Raw genomic sequence first — 26,869 nt, forward strand, 5'->3', positions numbered from 1 at the left:
TTACTATTTAGCATAACTTGACAGTTATTGAATTGGGCAAGGTGGTCGAAGGATTTCAGCTCTACAGCAGACTTGAGTGGAAAAAGAATGTCGCTACGAAGCCCCATAGTATGTCCGATTTTGACGCATAGCTACATACTATAGTAGAAAAGATGGTCCTTCGTCAAACCTACCTACTATGCCCTGCATACTGTAAAATTGTTAACTTAAACTATGGAAGGTTTTACTGTAACCCTTGCGACCCTAGACGTCTAGACGATATAAAACAGCAGATACTGCGAAGACACTGATAACAACTGCTACAGTTTTCACGAATTAAATACACTTGTTATTCTTCTTAATAACGCAAAAACAAATCGAAACCTTTCGCAACATAGAAAATATAGCTACCAATTTACTCTATTTATTAGTTTTTTTAGTATAGCGTAATATGATGCTGACAGTGGTGATGAATTAATAGAATTCTACGATTTATAATAAAAGCAATTCGCAATATTATAAAAATGCTTGTTAGGTATTACTTATTTCGTCCTCAAGGCGCCAGTTGCTTTTTTATCGCGTCTCCGTTGATAAAATAAAATATTAATATTGATGCAGATAATGGTAGTCAGGTTGAGAATCAAAAAAACACACGAGATAATAGAATCCGGTCTACCAACGATATCAATCACGTGTAGCTAATAATTATAGAAAATAAAACGTAATTAGTGATGTTAGGCTTTCTGTTGTAGTTTTAAGATAAGTATGTCAAGTAAAGATACAGGTGTGGATAATTTCATGGAGGCTGTCTCGCTTGACAGAATAGTTAGGTAGTAGGTATTGCAAATCTTTCGTTTTCACGTAAACAACAGACGCCATTAACGAAACGCGAATAAATACTTATGTGGGTAACTTCGCTGATATGTCAACATTAAATAGAATTGTGACTCCCTGCAGACAGAAGTTAAGTTTTTAAATCTGATACCACTCCGCCAGTGTTTGTAGGATTTAGTAGCACGCGAATCAAAAACTTCATATCTATTTGTTAGCTACTTTCATGTAAACCTTAACAACAACAACCTTAAAAAAGACTTTTTTAGAAATTAACGTAACTTTCACTTGGTTAGTTACCTTCATTGGTATTATTATACGCGATGGGCGGGCGGTGCAGTTCTTCAGCTAGGGTCCTGTGGTGGTTGTATGTATTGTAGACCGGCCTTTCGGGGGGCTTGTCCCACATGAGCGCTGGCCCCGGCATCATGTACTCGGGCGCCGCCCCAAACCCCATGGAGCAAGTATCTTGCGATATCATATCGTAACCAAACACAGGCATTTTCGGAACACCCACCAGAAAAGAAGTGCTACCACTTCCAGCTGTCACCCACTACTGAATTTAAATCGCAGCCGCGAACCACACTCGATCCACGATCGATAGCGATTGATAAGTCAGACGCTAAATTAACAGGTGATGTAATGCCCCGAAATTAGTAACTGTCATCGCACCACCGAACACTGTTATCACTATTGACACACGACTTGTCTTCGGAGTCGTATAAGAGATAAGGACTATTTGCGCGGGATATTTCAAAATCACAGCGGTTACCCGGTACCCGTCGCGTCGAATGAATCCAGCCGGGGTATTGTTTTCGTTTTTATCACACAATTGTCTGCAGACGGGCGATAATCGTGTTTACAGAGTATCACGCGGGTGTCGGGTGGCCGGGTGCGAGCGAGCGCGCGACCTGCCTCGCACGCGGTTTAGGTTCAACTGACACTGACGTGACGGGATCGGCGACCACAACACTTAACATACGCTGTGCAAAAAACCGCTGACACGCCAATGAGACATTACATTACCTATGAATGACCCGGGAACTGCGAGATCAGCGGCGGCGGCGCCGCGGCCTGCGTCCGTGCGGCTGATTCACGCGTTATCGGAAATGCAGCGGATGTGGAGCCGAGACGCGCACACGCACCGAACACTCATTCGGTAGCAGCTGACGAACAGAAGCTTTTACCATAACAACATGTTAGTTTGTAACTAAGCAAAGCAGTAGGTATGACTAATTAGATTGTCGCACGAACTCGCTTTGTTCCTTTGTTGTCAGCTGTTTTTCTTTCGCACCCGTTTCGTAGTAGGTACTGCGGTTGTACCGCTCCAGGATATAGATAATGGAGTGTGTTGTTCGTATGAGTCTCGTCGAAGATTACATATATGTGTACAACAACATGATGAAAGTTACAAAACATAAACAATTCCTACTGATTTATTGAAGAAGGTGCGCTATCAATATTTATGCACGTTAGCGTGTCAAACTGAGCAAATAATAACTGATTTGGTTACTTTTCAATATAGGTATAAACTTTATTTTAAATAATGCAGAGATAGGGAGAGCAAAACATTATTCGTAATAAATGTAATGATTGACACGTTTGCACATATAAGATACGCATAATGGTCGATAATTAGTCACATAGATCGGATAAGATGCGACTGTAGTGTGAATAAGGGTTTAAACAAAAGCCTATTGACGTCACTAACTTCGAAGTAGTCGGGATTTACTGTATTAAAAAAAAACCTAGTTCACTAGATGTGAAACATACGATATGTTACTTATATTATCCAATAACCAAAATCTTTATCGGCATCGTGTCGGTTGATGTGCTCGCATCTGAAATAGAGCGCTATCTGCAGACGGCGGGTCGGGGTTACACCCTATCGCGGGCAACTGGTACGACGCCACACCATGTCTCGTTAAACTCATTAAGTATTACAAGATAATTAGATAATAATATTTATAATTGGTCATAAACTTTTTTTAAATGTGGGTTAATGTGCGTATTTAATGTTGATCAGCAAGGAGCTTTTTGTATAGGTACCTTAGTTCCTTAATGCTGACAATAATTGATTTGACAATTATATTCTGCAGTTTAAATAAGTTAATTACCAATTACCAATATCGGCCTTTTTGTGTGATTTTTATTTCAATAAATACCCATGATTTTTTTTAAATGTCATATTAGGCAACTAATCAAAGGCACTGCTATGCTGAACGGTCGTATAGTTAAAATGATATATAATTCTCCTTTCATTGGAAATTGGTCGAATAAATTTGGAAACAAAATTTCAACCCTAAGGGTAGGACAACAGGGGATGATTGATTGTTCACTCGCACTGATTGTAATGTATGACCACCTACGAGCATATATCCAGATGACCACGTTGTACAGAGTAGTCCGATTTTGATAATTATTTTTTTATACCTCGAAGTTCGTCCCATATAAATTTGGAAAAAAAAAACTTCCCTAAGGGTGGGAAAAAATTGTAAAATAAAAACGTTTTAACAAAAAAATTAAACCGCCGAAAAAACTGAAAAGGGAATAATAACAAAACCCTTTTCAACTATTTAACCTTAATCTAGGCACCAGTGTGAAGTCGGTGCCTCAGCACTAGCTAGCAGGAGTCGACCTATAGTCGTCTACCTGATGGGCTTCTATCACTCCTTCTGGCTCGTGCTGAGGCAACGACTTCAAACTGGTGCCTAGATTAAGGTTAAATAAAAAAGGTTTATTATTTTTTGCTTTTCAGGTTTTTTCGGTGGTTATTTTTTTTTGTTAAAAAGTTATTATATTATTTACTAGCGGACCCGGCAGACGTTGTCTTGCCCATAAAAGACTACATTAAAATTATGATAATATTCAAACAACAGCGCCATCTAGCGGGTCCAATTTCATTTCCAAACCATCAACGAATGCAACGTTGTTTTGGCCATATTAAGTAACTAGCTTTTGCCCGCGACTTCGTCCGCGTGGAATAGTAACTTTGGAAAGTATTTAATTTATTTAGGATACCTATTCTGCCAATAATAGCACATAGAAACTTCTACGGCTTACTGAAAATAACCATTTCAATACATTGCTATAAATATAAAGTATTTTTTTTGTTTATCCTGATCAAATGATTTTTAGGATTCCGTTCCTCAAGAGGCAAAAATTGAACCCTTATAGGATCACTTTTCTGTCCGTCCGTCCGTCTGTCTGTCAAGACCCTTTATCTAGCGGAGTATCGGTATCGAGTTGAAATTATAAACCCCTAAACTCAGGTCAATAGTCCCGAAAGCTGTGAAAAAATCAAACTTCTAAGTCAAGGCAAACAAAAGCTACAGTCATTAAAGAGGTGTTTTCATACAAATCGCCTTAACAGAAAAAGTTATAGCGCACTGCCTATAGGCATATATATATGTTATAGGCTGTCTTAGAAACTTGGAATTTTGCATAAAGGTGGCTCTTATAGCACAATAAATAAGAAAAATCTGAAAATCATAAATTTTTCATGATGACCGCACATTGCGTACATTATTCTTATGAGCTTAGAAGGTTCTGCTAACACTGCATCATCCCCTCTGCTAACATCCCCTCGCAGGTAAAGTTTTCAAATGAAAAACTTTTTCATAAACATTTTTTTTGTTATTCATCATCATCGATCATTATCACCACAATCACCATCATTATCACCAATCATCATAATCAGCACCACTATCATCACCATCACCATCAATCAGCTCCACAGCCTCCGCTCCGCTCAGCAGCGTCCACTCCGTTCCACTGCCTCCGCTCCGCTGCCTCCTCTCCACAGCCTCCTCTCCGCCAGCCTCCGCTCCGCCAGCCTCCGCTCCACCAGCCTCCGCTCCGCCAGCCTCCGCTCCGCTAGCCTCAGCTCCGCCAGCCTCCGATCCGCTCAGCAGCGTCAGCTCCGCTCCGCTGCCTCCGCTCTACTTGACTGCCTCCGCTGCAGCCTAGATTGTCTCCGCTCTATCCATTGCCTCCGCTCCACTCCGTTGCCTCCGCTCCACTCCGTTGCCTCCCTGCCTCCGCTCCGATGCCTCCGCTCCATTGTCTCCGCTCCGCTCCACTGCCTCCACTCTGTTCCGCCAGCCTCCGCTCCGCCAGCCTCCGCTCCGCTCAGCAGCGTCAGCTCCACTCCGCTGCTTCCGCTCTACTTCACTGCCTCCGCTGTAGCCTGCATTGTCTCCGCTCCATCCGTTGCCTCCACTCCACTCCGTTGCCTTCTCGATTTATCTTCGAAATGACTACCTTCCATATACACTTTCATCCCCTATTTCATCCCCTCATAGGTCGAGTTTTCAAAAAAGGTCAACCAAATATCGATTTATTTCTTATTAAGTGCCTAAATTCCAAGTTTCATGGTTTTATCATCAACAGCGACGAACTTCCACCATATAAACTTTCATCCCCTATTTCAACCCCTTAAAGCCTCTTTTTCGCGAAAAAAGATAGCCTATGTTCTTTCCCAAGGTTTATTCTATCTCTGTACCAAATTTCATCAAAATCCGTTCAGCGGTTTAGGCGTGAAAGCGTAACAGACAGACAGACAGACAGACAGACAGAGTTACTTTCGCATTTATAATATTATATATAATATAGTATATATAGTATGGAAGTATGGATTAAGTGCCTAAATTCCAAGTTTCATGGTTTTATCATCAACAGCGACGAACTTCCACCATATAAACTTTCATCCCCTATTTCAACCCCTTAAAGCCTCTTTTTCGCGATAAAAGATAGCCTATGTTCTTTCCCAAGGTCTATTCTATCTCTGTACCAAATTTCATCAAAATCCGTTCAGCGGTTTAGGCGTGAAAGCGTAACAGACAGACAGACAGACAGACAGAGTTACTTTCGCATTTATAATATTAGTATGGAATAGTATGGAATAGTATGGAATAGTATGGAATATGGATTATTTTAAGTGAATATTTTTCTAAACTTATTGTAAGTGTGGGGGTTGTGGTTTGTGCTCTATACTCGTAACTGGTAGTTACGAAACTCATGAACATTTTGTATGGGAAAATGTTTTTTATTTTACATAATTTTTTCGTAAATTTTCCAATGATTATTCTGTTATTCGGGACGGAGACAAATACAACAAATCAAAAATTATGAAAATCGGTCCAGCCGTTCTCGAGTTATAAGTGTTCGAACAAAACCGACTTTGTTTTATATATTAACAGCCTTATTCATAAAAAGTTAGAGCCTCCTTGAAGGCTCCTTGAAGGCCCGATGCTAAAAAACATGATTCATAAACGTCTGTTAGCGCTAATCAGTCGATCAAGGCTCTGCTAAAGTTAGAGGACCGTAGACCCTCCTTTATCTCCCTGCTAAGTCACAAAATGGCCGCCACAAGTTTGAACAGCTGACTTTGACAAGAGCAAAAAACCATACAGAAGATATTTATAGTGAAGACAGGGCTGCGCAAAGATTAAAAAAAAAACTGGAAAATTTATTTTCAGGAATTTGTATTTAAAAATCCTCTAAATTAGCAACAATAAATTAACAATAAATATGAAAAAAAAAATAGGATGATTAACATAATTATGGCTTTTTACACAACATAAACATGCGGATCGGAAATGGCGGGAAAACAAACATCTCGCTTTTTATTTTTTTTCCTGCTAATTTGCTGTCACTGCTGTCAATTTTTTTTTTAAATTATCGATTAGGCCATTTTTTGTCTTTGATTTGTCAAGGTGGCCAACATAACGCGTCTAATCCGTCTATCAGCAGCTCAACAACTAGCAGACTGCTAGCAAGTGTTTATGAATCATACTTCTTGACAACCGTCTATTAAGCTTAATCAGTCTGCTAAGTAACAGACCGATCAAACCTCAATTAAGGTTTTTTTATGAATAAGGCTGTAAGATTTTTATAGCGTCATAGCCAACAATCCCTACTAATATTATAAATGCGAAAGTAACTCTGTCTGTCTGTCTGTTACGCTTTCACGTCGAAACCGCTGAACCAATTTTGATGAAATTTGGTATAGAGATAGCTTAAGCGCCAAGGATCAACATAGGATACTTTTTATTCCGGTAGAGGGCGCCACCGCGCGATAACCTAGGTCCGCGCCGACGAAGTCGCGGGCATAAGCTAGTGGTTTATAAGATACAGCCATAGTCTTATGATTATGACAAACAAAAAACGGAGGGTTGAATAATTAGTAATAGCGTCTCGTTGGGCACTGCAAATTCTATTTATCCACCTACCGTGTCTTTTATTTGTCATAGTCAATAAAAAAAAACTATTTTTTCAATCTGTGGGGCTACTACGAAACTCGCAAATCGAAGTTCGTATCGCACCGTCCCTTTCACTCGCGTATTGATTGCGTCAGCGGGACGGCAACATAAGAAATTCGAGTTTTGCACTTCGTGGTATCCTCCTGCGCCCACCATACAACAAAAATTGACATCGAAATTTAAATCTTAATGTCTCATAGATAAAGTTGTTTTTTTTTGTTAATTTGAATGATACAGAGAAAATGACACTTTATTCCTTTTTCAAAAGATATAAATTCTATTGCTAACAATATGTACTAGTATTATCACTTTGAACTCCAGGAGGGTATAGGGCCTGAGGCCGTATTGCCTAACGTTTCTGACGCTTGCGATCGCAATCAAATGACAGATTTCGCATACTAAAACTGTCATGTGATTGCCTAACGTTTCTGACGCTTGCGATCGCAATAAAATGACAGATTTCGCATACTAAAACTGTCATTTGATTGCGATCGCGAGCGTCAGAAACGTTAGGCAATACGGCCTCAGGTTATTGATACCTTGGCTGTCAAAAGTCCACTGGTATATAAGCAGTCAACATATCAAATGCATCTGAACAACATGGAAAAATAGACGTTAAATGCATATATCTATGGTCGCATGTTGATCAAAAAATAGCTATGCAATTTCAGGTAAGCAATTTTTGACAATCATTGAAAACAGTACAGACTTGTCATCACATACATTCCAGTAGGTACATAAAAGTCTTACATTATCGACACAGAGATAATTACAAGGAATTATTTCTTCCTGAATAAAAATTAAGCTCATTTTGATTTATCAATTTTTTTATACTTTTCTTTTTATTATTGTACGTATTGATTAGAGAAAATAAAGCAATTAAGTATTTTCCAAACACATATATTACGTATAACGCTGGATTGATCTTAAAGTAGCTACAGTCTCTCAGGAAAAAATACAAATCCCTTAAGCACTTAAGTAATAAGTTGTATTCCAACATGCAGGAGGAATATATTTATTTCCTCGTTAATACTTTTACCATGTGTATTTACCAAGCTATATTGTATCTGGAGTATAAAATATCATATAGTTTTTCTGTATTGACTAATCGACTGGGTACGCGTAATGTCGATGAATAGCTTATGTACCTACTGCTAGTGCTAGATATAAAGCCCGTGGAAATATACATGTACATCAAATTACCAAAACATAGACAAGAAATGCCAATTTGCGTTGATGATGCAAAATCATTTAGTAGGACGCAATTATTTTTTTCTCGGACACGGGTTATATATAAATTACTGGGTTTTCTGATTGCACATTAAAAGTCACTATGACTTGCATAAACCGTAACGTAACTGACCAAATGGACTTTGGACTTCTAAGTTATAGTAATGATTTGCGAGTCCAAAGTTCAATCTAATGTATACGACGCTATGTTTCCTCATACAAAAGCGCCACGTATCATTAAAAGATTAGGGTATTATTTTGTCAAGTCTAATCTTGAAAAATATACCTGTTTGCACTTTGAAACGTGAAACATTGCATTAAGATTCGATGTAATGTATTATCAGAGCAAACTAAATTTTTTGTGTACACACGTAATAAATAACTAAGAGTCTTTATTTTTGCACAATAATATAAATATATGACAAGTTAATCATATATCTAAGTCTTACAAGTACCGACATTTGTCAGGCGTGGTATATTTATGCTACATAGATCACATAATAATATTTTATCTATGGATATCGTAACTTGATTAAACAAAGTGTTATATCTAGTTTAATAAAATCCCTAAATCTCTAACCCCTGTGAGTGCGGGGAAGAGGAACAGACAATGGAACACATCATCATGCGCTGCCCCTTACACTCCTATCCTGAACCCGCCGAAGACTTGGATGCACTAACGCCTGATGCAGTTGCGTGGCTTAGTAGTTTAAGTATTTTGCTCTAATGCCTATATTTATAAAATGCCATACGATTAAATAAATAAATATATAAGTATGTTTATCTGCTGTCTAGTATCCATAGTACAAGCTTTGCTTAGTTTGGGACTAATTAATTGGTGTCAAGTGTCCCATGATATTTATTTTTTTATGTAAAATACATACCTACCTAATTACCTATATTATATCGTACTACGTTACCTACAGAAACGTCAGTTTCCACCAAATAAATCAAGGTCAAACGAGATTCCAAGACTAATAAAATAAATAAGTACATGTAATATTAATTGTATAATAATAGTGTCTAAAATGTAGATGTGTCTATTAAATGATAGTGTAACGGATAACTCACGTCTTAAATCGAGTTTAGCTCGACATGTCTCGGGCTATTTCGTAGCCCTTCGTCTCAGGAGCACGCGACTCGGCGGCTGCCGCAACACGCGCACTATGCCCTATACGCGCTGTAGCCCGAAACGAAACATGCCCAGCTAACTCGGTTTAAGACGTGAGTTATCCGTTACAATATTATTTGATATGAGTGAATCTCACGGTAGTTTCATGTACAAAATTATTAATCCTACTAATATAAATGCGAAAGTTTGTGCGTGTGTGTTATCTGTGTGTTTGTTACTTCTTCACGCTAAAACGGCTGGATGGATTTGGATATAATTTGATACGTAGATACCGTAGATTAGGGTTGCCATAAGTGTGGGGACGCAGACCGGGACATCTAAAGAAAAGTAGTAAAGGTAGAGAAAAAGGAACTTTTATTACAGCAATATGTAACTTTAAAGGTTTAGTCCTTGCCTAAACACAAAACAACTTTTAACAGTTATTCAATGCCAGCGACCGGCCAGTAGGGTTCTCTGTTCGTATATAGACGCTTTTCGCTACAAAGTGGAAAAAGCACGTTATCGGTTATGTTATGTTATAGCTTAGCCCCCTACTAAATAACTATGTTTTTTAAACCGGGACAATTTGCTTATCAGCCGGGACGCCGGGACACCATGCTTCCAACCGGGACATGTCCCGGCGTACCGAGACGTATGGCAACCCTACCGTAGATACCTAGACGTCTTTAATAACACAAAACGTCGGAAATAGTGCAAATCCTAGGTACGCGGATGATCTTTATCTAAGTTTCATCATCACGAAACAGTCAATTTTGTGTGTGACTGACTGATTAAGTGCAAGAAGTTGCTTCGAACATAACATAAGCTCGGAATGTAAAGAAAAATAATACTGGCTACTAGGTACATATTAATAAGAAGTCAAGAAGTAAAGATAGGAAATAACAAATCTGACGACAAAATCATAGAAACGATAGTTAACTTTTAGCTGTTTGCATTCACACCTTTGATTAAGTAATAAATAAATAAAAAACTGCTTTTGTTGTTTGGACTCGCTTAATGGTACGATATTTTGGAGATACCGCTTGTGATAAATAATTGCTATCGCTGTTAAACGCATGCGCAGAGCCATCAATATCGGGAATGCAGCCTATCTACTGATAAACGATAAACACTACGTTTACACCTGTTTTAAACACGTAATTCTGACCACTATAGATGTATTTATCTGTAAAATTTAAATTGTAAACAAGAACATTTTGAAATACTAGATACCTAGTTGCTACACAGGCTGAGAGTAAAAGAAGGCTGCTGTGATTTAGTCTGTCTATCAAACTTGCTACAGGTACAGTCACCGGCAATATCAGATAGGACAAAGCACTCAAAAACATCGGATAACGGATCTATCAAGTTGCTTAGGCATAGAGCATAGACTAGGTACAGTCAACCAATTTGATTCCTACGCCATCAAAGAATCGTGTCGTAATGACATTTAACGTCACTCGATAATACTCGTAATAATAACCATTTATTTCGGAAAGAAGAATCCATACTTATAGTTTTAGTAACAAAAATCTTACGCCTTAGTTACTAGTCACAATATTGTCAGCAATTCAAATAAAATAAAATAACACAACATCCTAATCTACCTAAACATAGCTATAGACAAATAAAATTATTTACTATGTTAAGGTTCCATGGTGGACGAGGAATCAAGTTGGTGGACTGTACATAGAGAGTCGCATACTTCATCAGCAGAATGTGGCAAAAGTATATCAAAGTTGGCAGTTCGGTTTATCACAGAGTGTAATAAATTAAAAATATAACTCTATAGTATACATATAAAAAATATATTAAAAATTAATATAGCAATACACCTCATTTACCGTGTGAAGTACCTAAAATGTATTTTAACAAGAACCATGTATATGTAGTATATATGGTCCTTGCTTTTACTAAGTATTTCGATGTAAAGGCACTTTCCTCTTGATTTGACCGACTGCGGCCCTTCTATCAGATGCATGGAAGATGTAATTTACATAACTATGCGTTTTTATCATAAAGTATTACATTGACGACCGCCTATATGACGCAATTAATTGCTCTACTAAATATAGACTCTGAGCCTCTGAGTAGGACAGACAATGAATTGATTTTTTAAGTGCAAAGAGCAAGTTTTGTCAACATTGAATTATAATAATAAATAGATAGAGATATTTTATGGGCCAATTAAAAAATGTAAAACGTATCAATTCAATTTAAATTAAGAATTTCAATGCGAGCAAAATAGATAAACTGTGCTTTCATCATCATGCAATCAAGAGAGGACACCGGAATTTTACGATGAAGTGTAATGTGCACAGGCCAGCGACTGAATGAAATGTACTAACATTTAAAGACTTAAATTTTGTTTGTGGCTATGTACAGTCAAGCTCAAAAGTTGCTCGATTCTTTGGTACTTATTGTCACAGTAAACGTACTGGAACAAAGTAAAGGGTACAGTTACTTTTGAGTTTAATTGTACATAGCGAGTGATGTCTGGAACTAGGTATTATACAGATTCTTAAAGTTATTTCACTGATCGAAGGCTACAAGATGCCTTATCATGCAGGCGATGCGATGTCATGACGTGACATTTATTATTAAAAGATTTCACAACGGATCATGATTCGATTGGTTTGATAGTACTTGTATGATTACAGCAAAGCTTATTCGTTCTTACTTACTGTAAGCAAGACCAGATTAGGATCGGTAGAATACTTATACAATCCCCTGACTAAAATAATCTGACTGACAGACAGACAGACGAACAGTTTAGCGAATTAATAGGGTTCCATGTGTTACCCTTCGTGTACGGAACCTAAGAAATTTAAAGGTTTATTGAACCAACTACATGGCTTTCACGCTACCTATATGTATCTATTATTGTAATAATAAATGATGAGTTAATTATTGTTACTTGGGCCATATCGAGTGAACTAAAAAAGTTTGAAGTTAAGATTAAATTTCGAGACAATTTTGTACTGTACCCTATAGTATAGTAGTATTCATCACTCAAGTATTCAATAATAAATACCAATTTTCTTGCGTAAGTTACAATAAAAATACAAATTTCTTAGAATATACCAGCGCAGGTCAAGATGAATCATTTAAATGTATAAAATGAAAACAATTATATTATCTGCATTCTGCATGACTAACTCACACATAACCAGTACCTACGAGTAAATAGGTAGGTAAACGGTAGACATACATACATGCAAAACAAGCATTTCTTTTAATCAGTAATATCAGTATACAAAATCTGATTCACTGTTGCATTTTTTTACCCAAGTTTTATATAATTTTTTTAATTATTTTTCATTATTTTATTTTATTTCGATTAATTTTGATGCTTGTGCTTTATGAAATCCACTACTTATGTAATTTTTGGGAATAGGGCATATTAGGCAAAAAATAATAAATTCATTTATTTCTGGCAACTTGGCCCATACCTACAATAAATACTTTACAGACTAACATAAAGCTCTGCGCAGGGGGCGACACTAGCGCATACCTCCATGACAAAAAATCAGTCATGTCAGTTCTCTTTTTTATTTTGTCGCCATGACACATCATTATATAAATCAAGATATATTTAATACTTATTAGTAACAAAATATGATGATATAACACATCGATAGTAACGATAGAGCTATATTTCCAAAAAAATAATTGAAATAATATGATATTATGGCATTTAAGATAGCTACTCAAAAACTGTTAACGGTCTTGTGCTAGTGCTGCACTCTGACGGCAGAAAATTGCAGTAATATTCCCTATTCCCATGGGAATATAGTAAAATCCCGGAATTTCAATTTAACTACCAGATCTAATGATTTACGCGTGCAAGAACAAGGATAAAGACTTCTTTTGATGATGCTGAATCAAATGACAACCTTTGAAAATTCTATTTTCATCAAATGCATTCTGCAAGAATGATTTTATGGGGCAAAAACATTTCGTGGTTCCAAAAACCAACTGGATCTATTTAAATCAGTTACAAATAGACAACTAGTCAAATATTGATACCTAAAGTAGGTACAACCGTACAAACCTGTAGCCTTTCGTTGGTTAGGTCAAAAGGGGTTCGAAAGGGACACGTTTGTGAAGTTACCGAGTAAGACTTCCTACAAATACAAATATAACTCTTACAAATGAATTATGATTGCCATTACTTTACAGACCTACTTAAAGTAATAACTGGTAACAATGGATGACTATACGGAACCGTTTGGGGAACTAGATGTGCCCCTGCGTCAAGCGTTAGTGCGTGTTAACTTATCTTTACAACCGTTGTGTTCTGATATAAGTTATGTTTTGAGATATAATGCTGATTGTACTGGTTTAAAACTGTCGTGGAAAATGTTGCCACGTGAGTAAATCTAAAGCTGTTATTTTACGTAACAAGTAAACCTCAGTCCCCTTCCTATCTTTCAGAAAGGTTCAGTTACTTGGCTGCTGGGTCTGGAAATCGGTTGCGGTCGAGTAATAATCTTTCTCTCGCTTTTCCAGTTTCCAAATCCAAATACTACTCTAAATCCTTCTCTGTGCACGCTGTGAGTCTGTGGAATCGGTTGCCAGGTGATATCAGGCGGGCACAGTCGGTTGCCACCCTGCGGAATCGCTTAAGGGCGCACTGGCTTGATAGTTCATCGTAAATTCTTAAAGGAGGCAGTGTTGTATGTTCTGTTTTGTGTATATGCGGTGTATATGTATATATGTATTTTGCATGTAGTTTATTTGTCTTGATATATATTAGTGTATTGACTTCATTATTATGTATTAGTCTGTGTACCTATATATGTATGTGTATTTGAAATGTTTTTTTTTTGAGTTAAGTAATTTAAATTTCGGTTCTTTTAACTTTTCATTGTACTTGTAGTGTCTACTCTTGTGTCTGATATCCTGTCAATCGTTCAAAGGTTAACTGGAAGAGATCCCTTTAAGGGATAAGTTGTAGGTCTGCTAAGACAATTTTTCGATTTTGGGGCACGTTTGCAAAATAAGACGCTTTGTTAGAGTGCTAATTGTTGTTGGTTGGAGGCAGTGTCTCCCTCCACAAGCTAAACTTAAAAGGAAAACAATCACAGCCTATTAGTGGTCAAAGCCGCAGGTTCACAGTGGATGCAAGCCGCTGCCAACCGAAGCCTGGAGGTCTATGGGGGAGGAGAGTGGACGTCCTACGGCTGAGATGAGATGATGATGTGTGGACACTTTTCCCTTTTTTTTCGTGAGCCTACCGTTTCAAAATTAATAAACAAATCGCTCAGTTTTTTATCGAATAAGATAGCCTAATGATGTATCTTTAGATATTTTAATATTTGATGTTTATTCCATAATTAGTTAATTTTCTAAAAATCAAAAAAGGAAAAACTGTCCGAGGTACAACAGCTACCCAACTAAAAAATATTAGTTTTTCTTTTACAAATATACAATTTTACTCGCAAATGTGATGAAAAACATTGTATGTCGCACGGGCGGTACTAGAATTACGAACATCGACTCATTAAAGCCCTCAGTCTTCGACTTCGGGCTTCTAATAGACTCTCGTTCGTAATTCCTTATTTACCGCCCTTAAGACACAATGTACTATTAGGCTGCTTTCAAATGCCATTCAGTCCGCAGCATGGGTAGGGATGAGCAAATGAAAAAAAAAACTATATAAATAATATTGTTTTGATAATTTTAAAACAATATTGATGCATGCAGAGTAAAAATATCAATGTTTCTATTTATATATATAATATCTATGTTTTTACCCCAAAACGCGATTACATATAGTACTTACTGTCAAAATACAGTGTGCTAGAAAATCAGATGCGGATATTTTGGGATCGATTATTTGCATTGTTGTTAATTAGTTTCAATTAAATTTAATAATAAACAATACAGTTAATGTTAATGCAAGGACGATTATTTTTGGACGTAATGGTATTTTTGTATGAAACAAAAAAAAATACCACACAATACTTAAATAATTTGTGTATAATTGATTCTTATTTAGGTTATTAATTACATACCCTGAAAATATCCCTAAAAATATATGCCCCTAATTTTCTCGCACCTAATTTTCTAGCAAGTTTCGTTAGCTTTGAATCAGTTAAAAATTTTATTAGCATAAATTTAAAATTGTACATTACAGACATTGATTGGACATAACGCACCCATGGGTATGTTATGGGTATATCTTTGATGCCACATCCCCTGTATAACAACCAGACAAATATCTTCTTGTTCTTTTTCTTCTTCAGCGCGTTTTCGCCCACCGTTGGGCATACGCCTCTCCAACCTTTTTCCATCCAGATCGACTATCTGTCTCTCTCTTCCAGACCGGTCCTGCTGTCTCCACAATGTCATCGGACCATCGAGCAGGCGGTCTGCCCACATTTCTTTTAGACAAATATATCATCTAGCAATTGACGTAATCATCATCATCATCATCCCAGCCTATATACGTCCCACTGCTGGGCACAGGCCTCCTCTCAGAACAAGAGGGCTTGGGCCGTAGTTCCCACGCGGGCCCAGTTCGGATTGGGAACTTCACACGCACCATTGAATTGCTTCACAGGTTTGTGCAGGTTTCCTCACGATGTTTTCCTTCACCGCAAAGCTCGTGATAATTTTCAAATGTAATTGACGTAATATTTTAATCAATTTCTCAAATTCATACTGTTATGTATTAAGATGGGTAGTCTTGTGATGTTGGTAATGACAGTTGTGGGTAGACTGAAATAAATGAGTTTTGCTTCCTGAATCAACCATGTTGTATCTTTTATTGGCGACGAGGATGGGACTTTTACATACTAAATCCTAAATGTTTTTGGATTCATTCATATGCATTAGCATGAAAAACAAACAAATAAGGACTTTGATTAACTAGTAAGTAAAATATACTTTAGCCTTTTATTATTTTAGAGAATATCTAACACACTTAGAAATGCAATCACCTTGACCACTCCATTTTGTCCAACAGTATGGTATGAGGGTAGTAATGAGTGAATGTGGTAGTGAGCATCAGCATGTTGGACCATATTGTCCAACATGTTATATTGCTTGAACTAAGTAAAAATATAAATGTAAATATACCTACTGAGCGGCAAAAATCTGGCCCTCAAATGTATGCAGTATAAAAGGTAATTTTGTATGTAGCGTGGATCAAATTTTGTGCTGCTGAGTATATATTCAAAGTTTCTTTAAAATGACAAATGATAATCCAGTAATTCCAGTAGTAGATTATGGAAAACAATGAGTTTAAATTTAAATAATGAAAGGCTGAAAAAACTGTTGTCCCTTAAAGGGATAAGTCCGCCTTTGTACAAGTATCTCGAAGTTTGTCAATTGTGTTTTATTTCTTCTCTTCTGTACAATAAAGAGTTTACATACATACATACTGTTTTATTGCACTCAGATTTTAATGCTATCTTAAATTTCTATACGAAATATTTTGTAATGCCGTATAATTGTGTGATTCATAATATCCATTGAAATTGAAATTGAAATTACAAAAGCAGAAACATGGTTAAAATTCTTACACATTTATTTCTTAATATACTTATACATTTCACCTTTTTAAATGCTATTTAGTTTCATATGGTCAATATGGCAAGTTAAATCATTCCATTGACCTAAATACACAGCGGCAGATAACCCTTCTATTCATAATAATATCTCCGACATAAACATTGAGTAAACAAGATTAGAGGTCAAACCTGTTCTCGTACATTAGTTCCGTGATGAGATTGCATGGAAGGATATAAGTGTTTGGACAAACACCTACAACTAAACAAACTGAAAACTTGGCACTTAGCTAAACAAACCAAGCACGTTGTCGCAGTTAATAAACCTTTAAGTGAGTGAGTGCCTGATCACTAACAATGACCGTATTATAAGCGTATAAATAACAGAAAAACATATACGTCTTGGTTAATTAACTTGTTTACCTCACCACACAACCACGATGACGATTATGGTAAAACAAAATGTATAAATACCTTCGTCGCAGAGCCCCATACCTCCATCGGTTGTCTTTTTAGCAGGGCCTTCACTTCTAACTTCTTTAGCACCCAGATAATTATTATTTTCTACACAGTTAAACATTTATTTGGTAACAAGTATTTCCGATAAATATGTAAATAAGTGACAGAAGCTGCCAATTTGACAACCGGAAGTTGTAACAATTGAACAAAAGAGTGAATGAAATCTTAAGTATTGCCACAAGAAAAAAAACAATTAGACGTGAATACAGTGACATCTAGGAACGACTAGCCAAACTAGTAAGTAAAAGTGTTTGAAGAGAACTAGATGGCGCTAATGTATCATGACACGAAGTTTAAAACGAGTTTTGCAAATGTTGTTTTTGTTCAATCGTACAGTAAGAAATAGGATTTGAATTTTAAAAAGCAACAAGGCTAGTTTTCCCGCAGTTGCTCGGGTAAGAAAAGTTGCTCATTCTTTATAATCTACCTACCTGTTTGTTATTTTTACCCGACTGCGAAGAAGGAGGGTTATGTGTTTGACATAGGTATGTATGTATGTATGTAGTATGTCTATTCCTATGTCCTCTCGTAACTACTCAACGGCTGAACCGATTTAAATAATATATCTTCTTTTTAGTATTTTGAAGGCTTTTTGATTTTTTTAATTTATTGTTTTATTTTACACTTTTTAGATTACCATTTTCACAGAAATCTAAAAAAAGTGTAAAATAAAACAATAAATTAAAAAATCAAAAAGCCTTCAAAATACTAAAAAGAAGAAAATAAGTCTAGTGGGCTAGAACTCTGTTAAGTAGCCATTTAACTTAAAGTTCAACAGTTGGGAACTTGGGACCCATTCAATCTTGACCAGTACAAAAATTCTCAGTAGGTACCTCTACGGGTGCCGACTGTTGAACTTTAAGTTACCTAGCTACTTAACAGAGTTCTAGCCACTACTTTTTTTCTTCTTATCAGTATTTTTTATTTACTTTTTATTTTTAAACCCAATTTAAACTAAGCAGTAGGTACCTACTCAGATACAATAAAAGTAAATATAAATAAAATTACGCTGAAACACTACGAATGTGGTTAAGTATAATGAGAAACAGCACTTTGCAATATGGTGGCAGATATTTTAGCCTTGTAGCTAAATGAGTTATTTTACAAAGTCAGTTTTTCCAACTTTATAATTACGAAAGGACCTTGTAAAGTATCCGTCTGGGTACTTACATAGTTATGTATTTAGGATGTTAGGATAGATACCGCCTGTCTGCAAATTATACTAGAACTAAATACTTTGCTATTAGGTAAGTACATTACCTACGTTTCGTAACGCAGTCGCTCGCTAGTACCTAGGTAGGTACATACTTGATTATGGTAATTGGCTCATCTTGAAAAGAAAATTGATACTTATTAGACCGTATCATTTACATCTTATCATTAGGAACTTCCTAGCTACCTACTATGATAATTCGTGTTATAGTAAGTAACTGGAAACTGGTGTTCTGCAGAGCGTTTGAACTAAAATAAGGACACATTTTAGGTACTTTTGTTATACCTACCTAAATCGTTATTTGTCATATGTAGCTAAAGAAAATAAATAAAGTAACAGTGGAGATGGGCTGTGGAATTACCTATCCTAGTGAATTACCAACTGTAGTCTAAGCTACACTGTTTATTTCTATTCTCTCATGCACTTCATAGGCTAAATGAAATCGTCAACCAGTCAGCAGTTTTAACGGCCTACTTATCATGCATAATGTTTCGTCGGCGCTTAGATATGGAATAATGTTTTGGGGTAATTTTACCGATAAAAACCTTGCATTTGGGGCTCAAAAAAAGTGCATTAGAGCAATATGTAATCTGCGTCTGTGACCTACCTTTTCTTTCAAACCACACTTCAAAAAACTAAAAATTATAACACTGCCCAGCTTGTATATTTACGAAACATCAATTTTCGCCAAAACCAACATTATCTATTTAAGGGGATCCCATGCCCCAATAACCTTCGATCTGAATTCCTTAGTTATCTCATCTCTTCGAGATATTAGGCATCAAAGTTGAACAATTTTAGGCCAGAAAACCAGTTTATAACCATAACTTTTGTGTTACCTAATTAGTTTCAAATGGAACCGTCGACCAGTTTTTAGAGACGTCAAAGATGAACCCAAATCTGTAGATTTCGTATATGTTAGATCTTTCACTTCATTAGAGATACGAAATAAGTGTTTTTTCAGACAACGTTTAAAAAAATCATACAAAATTAAGTTTTTTTTTTTCAAAATCCGGTAAATAAAAATGGAGATAAAAGATTGGAGAATCGATAGCCGTTTGACTTATAATTCTATCTGTAGTGCAAAATACGATACGATTCAAAACTTGTCAAAAATCGATGAAAACCTCGGGTAGCCCCTTAAAAAGTGTAACAGTGTTCGACGGCGGGAAAAATATTTGCATGGACATCACATACAGCTATGTTCTCAAAAATGTATTAGGGATGACTCCTAAAATCTACAATAAGTTACAGAGAACCTGTAACAGGGAAGGAAGTATTTAGTTTAAAAAAAATAGATATTGAAAGATTTTTTAACCAACAAGGCATATTACTCTGTTAATGAATATCTAACTAGATAATATACTTAGACTAGATATTTTCTACAAAATGTTACAATGATTATTATAAGTATTAAATGTAAAATTATTCATATAACTATAACATTAATGTAATATTGATTTATAATTTAATTATTTACTATTTTTTATTGAATAATTACTTAAATTCATAACTTTTGTATGCTGAAAGGCAAGACATGGAGAATAGGACATAACATTATTGAACATCTAGACATATAGTAAATCGGTATCTATAAATATATTCAATTGACGAATTGGCCAAGTGGTTAGAGAACCTGATTACGAAGCTTGAGGTCCGCGGGTTCGATTCCCGGCCGGGGCAGATATTTGTATGAATAATAAGAATGATTGTTCTGGGGTCTTGGATGTTTAATATGTATTTAAGTATGTATTTATCTATATAGGTAAGTATGTTTATCCGTTGCCAAGTATCCAAAGTACAAGCTTTGCTTAGTTTGGAACTAGGTCAATGAGGGCTATCGTTTTTTGTCTCACTAGATGGCGCACTTTTGCGTGAGGTTTTTAAGTATGGCTTTCAAAGTCTGTTATTACGGGCGTGAAAACAAAGTTTAGATTAAAATCATATTTAATACACCTTAAAACCGTACCATAAAAATATCTAGCATGCCACAGTGTTGCATAGTCCCCGTTTTGTTCGGAAAAAAGGGAGGACAAAAGTTTCCGAAAGACAAACCTGTCTCAAAACAGAGCCCCGAAACGCATATTTGCCATAATTAATTTCAGATACTGCAAAATATTCACAAAATTATTCTAATTATAAATACTTAAACCCGCGTAGCTCACCCAAAAACTATGAGATTTGACATTTCGGAGACCTCACGCTACACTAGCGCCTCTAGTGGCGAATTCATACGCGACAGCCCTCATTAGTTCTATCTTTCAACACTCTAAGGGGCTGTTTCACCATCCATTGATTAGCGTTAACCGGCGGTTAAACGTGATGCCGTCTCCGTCTATTCGAACAAAACAAATAGAGACGGCATCACACCTAACCGCCAGTTAACACTAATCAATGGATGGTGAAACAGCCCCTTAGTATCTATTTGCAACATGAATTGTTGTGTTCCCTTAGAAGTGCTCCGTTTGCTAGATTCAGGGCTCGATAGCTTTTTAACGAAACTCGTGTTAGGTAGTGCAACCGCAAATGTAGCCAAAGACCTGAAGAAGTTCTTTACTTAACCTTTAACGCTATTTGTGTAACATCCCGCGTATTCCGCATTATACTGTCTGATATATGTTCTGCCATACGTGTAACTATCAGTTTCTATTTTTTAATTAAAATATACCTCGCTATAAGTTACTTGTCTGTTTCCTTTCATCAACTAAGGTTTTTTCTAGACCAGTTTTAGATTTTGAGACGATCATATGTATTACTTAATTGCAGGCCCCTAGCGTCCCCACCGGGTACACTAGGCACGTGCCCGGGGCCCCCGATGGTTTGGGGCCCCTATCCCGAGTCCCTACTCCATTACCAAGCGATAACCGATCATAAATACTGTACTCTAGTTACTCTACTCTCCCCTGAAAATCAGACTTACCAAAATGTAGTAGGTAGGTACCTATGTTGTGCCCAGGGCCTCTAATAGGTGAAAGACTGCCCTGAGTACTTGTAATAGCCTAAATTAAATATCTAATTAACGAAATTAACTTTGCCTTTATCAATATTAAAAACACATGAGAAGATATATTTACATCACATTGCTAACCTTAAGCGGATACAAAATGATATCAAACTAAAGTTATGTCCTCGACTTCCAGACATCGGGCTGAAATAGACGTTCTCGATCTATTCTTGCTCTCAGTTTTCACGACAGTTCAGTGAGAGAGAGACGACGAAGAAATTCTTTGATTTATATACCCGAAGAAGGTATATACAGACAGAATCAAAAGTAGGTAACGATTTTCTACTTTAGCAATCATCATAGATATTAACACATTTTTTAGAAACGTCTATAGGTAGTAATAGTACCAAGTAAACCGCTGATTTGACGTTGATTATACCTACCTACCGATAATTTATCCGTGAACAAAGTAGTAGTAGGTAGATTAAGTACTTCTCCAAATGCCGCGTGCAAATTAAACCGTGAGGTTTTAGTAACATTGCTGTTATTTACAAGCTTTTTGTTTAACTTGTTATGTACACGTGTTCGTTAGTTTGTAAGTACCTACTTATGTTGGGTTCTTAATTAAACCATGTTGACTATATGGTCGAGTTGAGAATCTCCATTTTAGGGTTCCATACATCTGAGAAAAAAACGGAACCCATATAGGATCACTCGCTTTGTCTGTTCATCCATCTCTCACACTCACAGTCAATTTTCTAAATTACCTACTGAAACAGAACAGATTGAGTTGAAAATTGGTACTTGTAATGTAAAAAATAATTTTAAGTAATTTAAAAATTGGCGTCAACTTTCAGGGATTAGGTACCTACTTAAATGAGAAACAAAACTGCAAAGCTTATCGCATATATGCTAGGTATACCTATCAAATGAAAGGGCTTGTTGTGACAATCTTAAATACCTATATATTTTTGTAATTTTAAGAGAATTACGAAATACCTATATAATAAATATACAAAATACAAAAAATAGTTCTATAAGTACGTATTACCTACAAGAAAACACACAAGAAGTTTATGATATTTCAAATTCCGTGTTGTCAAGGAAGGCACAAAACGCTCTCGACGCAAGTTGAAACGAAGTTGAAGATGAAACGATTTCAAAAGCAGGGGAATCGTTTCAATTAAGTATAAAGATTTGGACGTTTTCAATAGTTGTTTTTATATATAGCGGTATCGACCTAGTTCAGATTAAACTAATCCTGAAATAGCTCATGTTACCTAATACTGGTGTGGTAATGACCTGTGTTTTATAATACGTTAATCTTTTCGGGACTACCTCCGAAGTAGAACAGGGGGCCGATATTTTAATTCGCATTACTCGAATATCGTTATTACAATTCAAATTAAATTTTTGATTACATGTCAAAATTAATCAGAACTATATTTTTTTATTAGGCACTCTATTTACATTTCAAAAACAAAACTATTATTCACAAAAGGTATTATAGAGTGATGTGTTTCAAAAATGAATCCCCATCCTTAATGTTTACGATTCAACGCGTCTTTACGCGTCAAATATCAGCATTAGGTAGGTACCTGTTTAAATAAAATTACTTACATACATTATTAGACGTCAGTTACAGCCACTGAGTTTTTTAAGAAATAACTATCCAAATCGGGCATATCCCACTAATACTACTTAATAGGTAGATAAATATGAAAGTTTGTAAGTCTGTTTGTTTGTTACCTCACCACGTCTAAGCCGTTGAAATGATTCAGTTGAAATTCGGTATAAAACAGATGGTTTGAGTCCCGGGGAAGGAAAATAGGACAGTTTTTATCCTGGAAAATTGCATAGTTCCCGCGAGATAGCGGTAAACGAATTCTACGCGGACGGATTCGCGGGCAATTGCTAGTACCTATGTAAATATGTTCTTAGATCCCCATTTTTCTTGCTCTTAGGAATTAAAGCTGAAATCGTTCCCGTTTTCTACGGCAGTAACCTGCGTAGGGATCTTTACTCTAGGACTGATGACGGCGCTGCGACACCAATTTGGCACTGAATTCCTAATGTATTCAGTGACATGGCAAGTATTATATAATTCGCCGGTTACACGTTCGAATCCGATGCACACAATAAATCATTGAACCGAAACGCATAGCGCATGTCTTGGCAGTAAAATACACAGGCCTAACCTGTATCGGCTATAACGTATAAGATAATTTTACAAGTAAAATACTTATCTAAATTATTGTATTTTAGATAGGACCGGTGGAACTAGAATAGTTTTGTGATTAATTTGTTATACACAGGTACTTAAATACCCATTGATTTTATTATAATAAAATAAAGTGCTCTGCGATATGTACTTTGATGGTGTACACATTTTCCACTTAAAATCAGAAAGTAATAAGTAATTAAGAGGACTCAATTTCATACGGTAGAGAACCTTCTGTACGTGTCGTGTAAAATTATGTTCATTATAACTTAATACATATCAATATCACCAACTGATCTAAACTAACTTAGCTGGCTATTTTTAACTTTATTTAAAAAAATTACCCAAGTATTGTCCTCGTATGTCGAACTAAGCCATGTGGTGTTTGTAGAATTTGAAATCTATTAACTATTTTAATTAGTTCAGCATGTCTTTGTCCCCTGACGAATATTTACAGTTGTATTTTTAGAGCCATCTACTGGATAAATACTTTCCTGAATATTTTGTAGCTAAACATTGTGAAATTGTGTTAGAAATGCTACATGTGGGTATGTAGAGAAACTCTACATAAGACTCTTGTTTTTGTGGTTACAAAAGGATGTATTCATAATTTTAAGAAAAAATAGTATAGAGTGTTCAACAAGGGAGGAAAAGAACCAATATCACACGAGGTAACTTATATAACAATATTTCGAGTGTGATATTGGTGTTTTTCCCGAGTTAAACACTCTTCCTTTCATTTCGACAACAAGGAAAGTAATAGTTAAATAAAAGTGTGTAAAAATTTACCGAAATTAAGAATTAACACAGAAAAGAGTATGCCCACTGATATTGAATTGTTAAATTTATGTTTGTGTAGTTCTTCACGGCCAAATAAATGTCATCATGTGCTTCGTTTAAAAAAGTTTCCACTTCTTGAGAGGTAAAAACTTTCGACTTTTGCATTTGTAACCATTAGACTGTTTTTTCAAAAACAATACTAATTTGTTGACTCTTTAAATTGACATCATGTTTTGAGCTTAAAGTGGCTTTAAGCATCCAATGTATATATATACTCCATAAAGTTGATGGTTGCAGTTTCTTCGATCGCTCGCTGAAGTACCTATGTTACGAGTATTATAACATTTTCTGAGAAAGATTTAACTTTCTTCTCAGCCCGCCATTTCATAAAATTATTATATTTATTATGTTTTAATATATTTGTCTCTGGAAATATTAGGTAAAAGATTTTCAACCACAGCTTTTGCTTCGGACGTTATATCATCAGGCGTTAATTCCAATTCTGATACACTTGAATCACTCATTTTTATTTTTATTCGAAGATTTTACCCAAAATTAGTTCTCCTTCCTGTTGTTAGATATGATTTGCCTCACTTTCCGAGTAAGAGAGATAAAAAAGAATATAAAGTTACTGGCTGGCGACATACAATATAACTAAAGACCTGGCGTAATGACTAGCGATTAACGATTATGGCCACATTATGGCTTAGCAAATAATTAATGTTTAATAATACTGTGACATAAATATCGGTGACGTCACATCGGCAGTTGGCAGAGTGACAGCCGCTGCAGTTGGCATGCCGGCGCATGCGGTCGTCCAATGACACGCTTGGTCCTGTTCAGTGACGCGATCCATTCATACCGGACACGCTGATCTCGTCAAATGCGTTTGTAGTTATGTACCTAAACATTCTAGATTGTGACTAAAACAACATAAAATGAGTTAGTCGGAGCTTATAATCATTCCTACAACCTTATTATAGCACATATTTTAGCCAACTTAATGATAGAGAACGCCTTAAGACGCGACACAGTGGCGGTTTTTTGCAGTTTTCGTTGCAACATTGTACAACGACGAATATAAAGTAGACATACTACAGACAGTGATTTAAGGTGGTTTTCCACCGGCGAGACGAGACGAGACGAGACGAAAATTCAAATTTGTCAGCGCCCGCGGCGGCTCCCGGCGGGCGCGCGAGAATGCATACAAATTTCAATTCTCGTCTCGCCTCGCCGGTGGAAAATCACCATTAGTCGATATAGTAGGTTTGGCGCAAACCCACCGGCCCGCTTCCCCAGACCAGTTATTTTTGATACACGAACTACTTACCTAAAATGTATTTTGTATCTGTGTATCAATATTGTGTTATAAAACAAGTGCACTTGAAAACTCTATTTAACCGACTTCAAAAAAGGAGGAGGTTCTATGTTCCAATGTTTGTATTTTTTTATACCATCGAAACGTAGGTATTTCCAAATTTAACGCACCATTGCAGAATGTAATACTAGCATTTTACGGTAGCTTTATCTACGGAAACAAATCGGTGATTATGTAATTATCAATGTAGAGATGTAGAGCTGAGCGTGCGAGCATAAATGGTCGCTACCATTTTTGTAAAAAAATAATTTTGTGCTTTTTTTGGTTGTTCTTTTATATTTTTTGTTATCATATAATTTATTTAGTAAATAACACACAATATATAAAATAATTAACAAATAGAAATAAAAATAGAACTAAAACTAACTTACTAAAAATATATTTGTTATCATATATTTGTCAGTATTTATTTACTTACTACTGAAGTATTGCAGGTTTAAGAAAATTAAATTAAGTAGGTAGGTATGTAGATTATTAATTTGTTCAATCAGTGTGTGTTGCTTCTAGTGATAACGCTCGGAGTTGCTTTGCGCGAAAGAATCCGAAATATGGAAATTCCCGGAATAACTAAAGTTAGCAAGTTTAAGTGGCAATGGGCGGGCCATAATAAAATATCTGCACACAGATCAGGCTATACTCGTACCTTATCGTTTTAATAGTTTTTTTTAAAGTTGACCGTTTTTAACATTTAGGAAATATTATCAATTGTTTGATAGACACTGGCGAGAATACTGAATCGTGTACCAGGTGAAACCTTTTCTCATTAATTTCACTAAGTACCATTTCTTTGACTGATGTATGGCATGTTGACATTCCATATGCAGCGAAAAGATTTCAGTCTGATATACGTACTAACCTAATATAGTTCCTTCGACTTACCAGA

General features: G+C 36.1%; 1 protein-coding gene across 5 annotated transcripts in view; it reads right to left on the reverse strand.

Annotated features, from left to right (window-relative positions):
• The window catches only part of Hnf4 (Hepatocyte nuclear factor 4), a 50,504-nt gene that overhangs the window by 12,074 nt on the left and 11,561 nt on the right, over nt 1-26,869 (reverse strand). Inside the window, exon 1 of one of the 5 annotated variants that reach the window (XM_074097498.1) lies at nt 17,406-17,589. The exons of 1 other annotated variant lie outside the window; for it this stretch is intronic. In XM_074097498.1, the coding sequence (XP_073953599.1) occupies nt 17,406-17,511 (106 nt within the window). In that variant the 5' untranslated portion in view covers nt 17,512-17,589. Of the gene's footprint in view, nt 1-1,110; nt 1,757-1,836; nt 2,001-17,123; nt 17,264-17,405; nt 17,590-26,869 lie in introns of those variants that run through there. 3 more of the 5 variants (XM_074097501.1, XM_074097500.1, XM_074097497.1) reach the window with 3 other exon arrangements.

This window comes from Choristoneura fumiferana, chromosome 14, assembly GCF_025370935.1.
Source record: "Choristoneura fumiferana chromosome 14, NRCan_CFum_1, whole genome shotgun sequence".
NCBI classification, from domain to species: Eukaryota; Metazoa; Arthropoda; class Insecta; order Lepidoptera; family Tortricidae; genus Choristoneura; species Choristoneura fumiferana.